This window comes from Chenopodium album, chromosome 13, assembly GCF_948465745.1.
Source record: "Chenopodium album chromosome 13, dcCheAlbu1.1, whole genome shotgun sequence".
Classification (NCBI taxonomy): Eukaryota; Viridiplantae; Streptophyta; class Magnoliopsida; order Caryophyllales; family Amaranthaceae; genus Chenopodium; species Chenopodium album.
Genome location: NC_137846.1, coordinates 2,664,018 through 2,671,960, shown reverse-complemented (window position 1 = coordinate 2,671,960; position 7,943 = coordinate 2,664,018). Strand labels below are relative to the sequence as shown.

The 7,943-nt window shown below is 22.8% G+C and overlaps 1 protein-coding gene across 1 annotated transcript; it reads right to left on the bottom strand.

Annotated features, from left to right (window-relative positions):
• Positions 1-4,262: 4,262 nt before the first annotated feature.
• Positions 4,263-5,055, bottom strand: LOC145575930 (uncharacterized). Its single transcript, XM_081633720.1, has one exon. The coding sequence runs from the start codon at positions 5,053-5,055 to the stop codon at positions 4,372-4,374; it is 684 nt and encodes a 227-aa protein (XP_081489846.1). The 3' UTR covers positions 4,263-4,371.
• Between the last annotated feature and the right edge of the window lie 2,888 nt (positions 5,056-7,943).

The following is a 7,943-nucleotide window of genomic DNA, read 5'->3' as shown; positions in this document are numbered from 1 at the left end:
TAGCAAACGGAGAGTTAACGGTATTAACTTTGAAAATCTGTCCAACTTGTCATGATGCCCAACAAACAATAAAAATATATATTTTTTAATAAAACAACTCAATTTTCAATATAATTTATTTACGAAAATGTCATTTGATAAACATAATTTGTTTATCAGGTTATAAATTGGAGCTTGCTCTTATACTTTATATCAAAATATTCTCCTTTTGGTCCATTAGCTATAATTTTCCTAAAACTCTGTGTCAACCCTATTGTTACAGTTATTGGGGGTGTTTGGAAACCAGCTTTTCAGCTAGCTTTTGGCTTCTTCAAGTTGGTCAAACAGCCAAAAAACATGTTTGGTTAGAGGCTTTTTTAACTAGCTGAAAAGCTGGCTTTTAAGCCAAAAGCCAAAAGCTAGTTGGAGCAGCTTTTGGCTTATGGCTTTTGGCTTGTTGACATAATTAACTTTTGATTATTAATAATTAATAATTAATAATTAATAATTAATAATTAATAATTAATAATTAATAATTAATAATTAATAATTAATAATTAATAATTAATAATTAATAATTAATAATTAATAATTAATAATTAATAATTAATAATTAATAATTAATAATTAATAATTAATAATTAATAATTAATAATTAATAATTAATAATTAATAATTAATAATTAATAATTAATAATTAATAATTAATAATTAATAATTAATAATTAATAATTAATAATTAATAATTAATAATTAATAATTAATAATTAATAATTAATAATTAATAATTAATAATTAATAATTAATAATTAATAATTAATAATTAATAATTAATAATTAATAATTAATAATTAATAATTAATAATTAATAATTAATAATTAATAATTAATAATTAATAATTAATAATTAATAATTAATAATTAATAATTAATAATTAATAATTAATAATTAATAATTAATAATTAATAATTAATAATTAATAATTAATAATTAATAATTAATAATTAATAATTAATAATTAATAATTAATAATTAATAATTAATAATTAATAATTAATAATTGATAATTAATAATTAATAATTAATAATTAATAATTGATAATTAATAATTGATAATTAATAATTAATAATTAAATATATTAATAATTAATAATTAATAACTAATAATTAATAACTAATAACTAATAATTAATAATTAATAACTAATAATTAATAACTAATAACTAATAACTAATAATTAATAACTAATAATTAATAACTAATAATTAATAACTAATAATTAATAATTAATAACTAATAATTAATAACTAATAATTAATAATTAATAATTAATAATTAATAATTAATAATTAATAATTAATAATTAATAATTAATAATTAATAATTAATAATTAATAATTAATAACTAATAACTAATAATTAATAACTAATAACTAATAATTAATAATTAATAATTAATAATTAATAATTAATAATTAATAATTAATAATTAATAATTAATAATTAATAATTAATAATTAATAATTAATAATTAATAATTAATAATTAATAATTAATAATTAATAATTAATAATTAATAATTAATAATTAATAATTAATAATTAATAATTAATAATTAATAATTAATAATTAATAATTAATAATTAATAATTAATAATTAATAATTAATAATTAATAATTAATAATTAATAATTAATAATTAATAATTAATAATTAATAATTAATAATTAATAATTAATAATTAATAATTAATAATTAATAATTAATAATTAATAATTAATAATTAATAATTAATAATTAATAATTAATAATTAATAATTAATAATTAATAATTAATAATTAATAATTAATAATTAATAATTAATAATTAATAATTAATAATTAATAATTAATAATTAATAATTAATAATTAATAATTAATAATTAATAATTAATTAATAATTAATAACTAATAACTAATAACTAATAACTAATAACTAATAACTAATAACTAATAACTAATAACTAATAACTAATAACTAATAACTAATAACTAATAACTAATAACTAATAACTAATAACTAATAACTAATAACTAATAACTAATAACTAATAACTAATAACTAATAACTAATAACTAATAACTAATAACTAATAATTAATAACTAAAAACTAAAAACTAATAACTAATAATTAATAATTAATTCATAATTAATAATTAATAATTAATAATTAATAATTAATAATTAATAATTAATAATTAATAATTAATAATTATTAATTATTAATTATTAATTATTAATTAATTAATAATTAATTAATAATTAATAATTAATAATTAATAATTAATAATTAATAATTAATAATTAATAATTAATAATTAATAATTAATAATTAATAATTAATAATTAGTAATTAGTAATTAATAATTAATAATTAGTAATTAGTAATTAGTAATTATTAATTAGTAATTAATAATTAGTAATTAATAATTAGTAATTAGTAATTAATAATTAGTAATTAATAATTAATAATAAATAATTAGTAATTTATAATTAGTAATTAATATTTAATAATAATTATTATAATTGAATAATTAGTTTTTAATAATTAGTATTAAAATGGAGTAATATACAATTATTAGTAATTTCTAACCAATAATTAATTAATTTAAATTATAATTAATTATTATTAAATTATTGTAACCTTATTGTAAATAATTAATAATTAATTTACAATTATAATTACCAATAATTTATTATTTTAAGTAATATTAAAGTACTATATTAGTTCATTAGTGTTAATATAGTTTAACAACAGCTAGCACCCAACAGCCAATTTACCAAACACTACAACTCTAGTCAAACAGCCAACTCAAAGCCAATCTAAACAGCCAGTCAAACCAGCCAACTAAAACAGCCGACAGCCAACAGCCAATTGCCAAACAGGGCCATTATGAAATGGAGGAAATATTCCTTAAAGATGCTAACCATTTTCCATATAAAAAAAATCCTTATTTAAAAAATTGAATTTAAGAAAAACTTCCGCCTCAATATAATACGCTAAATTGCTTAGAGGTCAATGACCCATCAAGGCCATCATCATGTCAATTGTCAAGCGTTCGTTGAAGATAATATTTTTAACATTATGGAGTATTTTGAAAGAAGCTTACAATAATTTAATTGTTTAACCCAAATTTGAAGATCATCTATTCATCGTTGTCTCTTGCGGTTTCAAAAGCTCATAGCTATACTTAGTGGCGGATCTAGGAATTCTAACTAGGGGTAGCATAAATAATAAGAAAAAAATAAAAATTAGAAAAAGTTCTTTATTATATACTAGTATTATCGTTTAATAATTAGCCTTAAATTTTAAAATTCATTTTGGTAGATAAATTCTACTACTTTATAAATTTTTATAACTTAAATGAGAGTCCTTCAAAAACAAAAAATTATGTACAAATATAAGTACAAGTAATTTGTTTCAATAAATAAATAAATAAAAGCTAAGAGACCTGTTTTATATATAACTGGTCTCTTTTCTTTTAGCATGGAAAGCAATTCAATAAAAAAAGGCAGAATCTAAGAGACCTGTTTTAAATATAACAAGTCTCTTTTGTTTTAATATGGAAAACATGCAGGTTTGGTGGCACTTGTTATAGTAGCCTCAAAGAGACCAGTTATGTAAGATAACAGGTCTCTTTGAACTACTTCTTCTTCCTTTTTTTTTTTTTTTTTTAAAGGGTAGCATGTGCTACCCCTTGTGCCTTAGTGGATCCGCCACCGGCTATACCAAAATATTGTGTATGAATCCTAACTCAATTGGTAAAGTTTTAAAGTCTTTTAAATAACATGTGTGGATCGAACAAGATGTAATTCACTGTGACAATATGAGATTAAATTGCATATACATCATTATCATTACTATGGATTACAAATTTAAAATATAGTGATTTTTTACATTTTTGAACTTAAATTAAATGACCGAACTAGCTCACAACAATTAGTAAATATTTTTTTTTTTTTGAAAGACACAATTAGTAATAGTTAAATGTATAATAAATTATAAGTTTTAGTTTTGAGAGAAGACATGCCTAAATGTATTTGTGTATATTTCTTTCTTAAAAAAATATACTATAATAAATGATAAAACGGTAAACGGAACATGTAAAACAAAAATTCATTTATTGAATAGTGTGGATGACAAAATGTCAAAATATACATAACGATGTTTTTTTTTTTAGGTTAAAATTTGACCGTAAATTTCTTCTAGAATATAATGATTATAAAAAAAAAAATAATATGAAAGCACTAGAATTATAATTTTAACAATAATATTAATTTACGGTCAAACTTATACCTCAAATACGAAGATGACAAAATTAGTTACATTAATTTAGGCAATTTGATGAATTATTGGTCATCATCATCAAAAGAACAATAGTTATTTTCTAATTCTCTTTCACCATTATCAATTCTTTGCCTTTTCTCACCTAAGCGTTGCACTTGATCAATTGTTCGTTTAGTAGATGAAGACCAACACTCAACTTCATGAGGAAAATTGAGTCTAGCTTTATGACCTCGTATATCGAAAGCTGCCCGATCGTAAGCTCGGGCAGCTTCGATGGCCGTGTTATACGTACCAAGCCATATCCTATACCCTTTACGACTAGGATCTCGAATTTCCGAGGCGAATCTACCCCACGGCCTTCTTCTCACCCCGATATAATTCCCACTATTATTATGTCGTCGGTCATTTTTATGACCAACTTTACGTGGTTTAGTGCAGAATGCACGAAAGGTTTCATCATAATCAATTCCTTCCTCGTCAAGCGATGAGTAAATGTATTGTAGGCGACTATCATCTAAACAACCACTTCCAGTTGTAGTAAAGGAAATGTTGAAGGTTGTAACTTTTGTGTTATTTTGTAAAAATTGGTCGCTAAATGATGATGACGACGACGATGATGATGAGGATGATGACTTTGAGCTAAGCTTGGTTGTTGTGGAGGTTCGCGGTGAGAATTGGTCGTCGAATAGGTGGTTTTCGATGAGTTGTAAGGCGGTGGCCGTGTCCGGTGCTAATAATGATTCCATAGCTAAGTTGTTTGTAAGTTATTTTGTAGAAATAATGAATAATAATTTTTTTTTTTTTTTTTTTAGTGATTAAATTATGGAGAGAAGTAGTACTAAAAAGGAGGGAGGTAGATCTTGGAAGAAAAAGGTTAGGGCGTTGAGGTTTATATAGAGCTACGTATTCTTGCTTATCATTGAAATTTATCCAATAATACAATCTATTCAAAGCAGGATATTATTATTTTAATCAACATTTGGTCAACAATTAACATGGTTTACTTAGATACCGTACTCGGTCAAAAAGGGAAGAATGTTGATTTTCAAATAGCTAGGCTGTTACTTTGTTATTACGAGTACACTTTCTCACTTCGCTCATCAAAACTAAATTAAAGTACTCTGTAGTAATTTTAGTAAAATTAGAAGCTTAATTATCTGAATTACGATAAATTGAAAAACATGAAGCAGATCATGAAAAATCTAAGTCAAAAATAACATGAACAAAATATTATATATTTATTTTAATGATTACGTCAGTGAAAAGGCAATACCAAGTATATATACTCCTCATTAAGAAATTGGAGTGAAGTTACTTAGCTTGTTGATTCTTGACTATCTTGTATTACGTAATACTAAATTACCGATCTAGGGTTGTCTCCATTGAAAATATAAGTGTCTTCTTTATTTAACATCAATCGAACAATCAGGGTATAACTCATTAACTCCTCTATTTTCTAAATTTTTACTCATCTCGATCTTAATTATAGAATAGATTTGAAATATAGCTCGAAATAGTGTTTATTGTACCATGCACAAGGTAGCTTAGTTACAATAACCAGTTGTACATAGAAAATTGACCAGTTGTACATAGAAAATTGACCATACAATAATATAGGGTAAGAACGAATAAGTATAGAGTTATGAATTGAAATAAACTTGATAGTGTAAGACTAAACAATCGTCAATGGTCAGCCAAAGAGCATTTCAGTTAATTAGAGGCACATAATTTGATCGCAAAGCTTTACTCTTACGCCTAATTAATCAAGCTAAGCTAATTCAATAATTTTAAGGTGTAATGTTGGTTAGTATCTTCTTCTTGATCACACCACAGGAATCTTTATATTTTTCAATTAGAAATAATTTTAATTTGCTACATTAGTAGTGATGTGAAAAATCGCTCTAATCAATAGTCGAAAATTTAATTAGCTATTAAGAGAAGCTAAGTATCTCCTGTGTTTTTGGAATAAACTGATTTTAAATTGTTCACGAGCAATCTTGTATTTTACTCCGCCTATTAATATTCAATAAAGACAAAACAAGAACATAAATTAATAAAGTGTAGTAGAGAATTAATTTAATGAGTAATGATGTATGATGGACAATTTATAATTTGTACTCCTATTTATGATAGGAATTGAAGCATTTACTGGTCTAGGCACTATATTGACTTCCAACTTTCCAAACTTGTAAAAACTTCATTCAACCGTGAAGCCTCTCTCCAATCATTGACCGAATCAATTGCTTGCGTTTTCTTGACTTTCTTAGGCTAAAACATTGACTTCACATTATCATTATACACACCTAATGGCTAATAATATAATACTAAATTATAAAAATCATATTTTCTTTATCTCTAAATTAGAGCTTGCAATCTCTGACAAGACACGGGAATATGACCGAATTACTGACATGGCTCGAACACGAAGTCAATATGACATGAAACCAACTTGAATATGACATTTTTTGATAAAGTGGTCAAATAGCATTTACATAATATAGATTTTATGAACAACACGAAATAGAAACGAGATTAAATACAAATACGACACGACTTTTTGCTAGCTCTACTCTAAATACTATATACGGAGCAGTTCACTTCAGTTTAATTTCAGTTTAGTTTAGTTTAGTTCAATTCTGTTCATAATTTTCTTCTCTCATAAACAATTCAGTGCAGTTCAGCTTAGTTCAGTAAATCAGAACATGCCCTTAGTGTCCCATTTAAATCATTTATGTAATGAATATATAATTTATAATAAATGATTTAATATTATTGTAATTTTGCATATTCATTTTCTCATAGGACTCACAACTCGCAACGAATTACACGCTTTAGCTAAATAAATAAATAAATAAATTGGTTTAATATATAATCAATATAATGAAAATTGTTGGGGGGGGGTGTTTAAGTTTGTTAATTGTTTGACTCACTAAATTACAAAGTAGCCAACATAAATGGAACTTGTCTTTCTTTTAAGTATTGCATCACGTTTTATCCTTTGTCAAAAAAATGAAGAATAAGAATAAAAAAAATTGCATCATTTCGATTTTTTACATTATTTTTATATAACTTTTATTAATTTGGTGTGAAAAGGATTATATTTTCTCTCTACTATTATTTTAAACCTTTAACCTATTTTCTCTCTAGGGTTCCCAAAACTCAAAGTATGCTTGAATCAACACACTAATTCTTAGGTAATAACAAACTCTTTAATTGGTTGATTGTGTAATTGCATGTTCTTATATCAATAGCAAGGAGACCAAATCAGCAATTAAATTAGTCGCACAAAATAAGCATTTGCAATTAAGTAAGGTGTGTAAAATTAAAATTGAAATACAAATAGAAAAAGAAATAATGAATTTAAACCTACACCATATTTATAAACAACATTTTTTTGGTGTGGCCAACTAGGCAGCAATACTGTGCGGCAAGCTGACACGCATGACCCAAACACTGATCGGATAACCCTTGACCGACCTAGTAACCCCGGCCACACCTAGTCAGCCACATATGAAAATTTGTGATTTTTAAATTACTACTCTGTATACGAAGTATATATGCGCTCACAGGAATAATTAAGGCTAGGTGTACCATGTCATGAATAATAATAATAATAATAATAATAATAATTAAT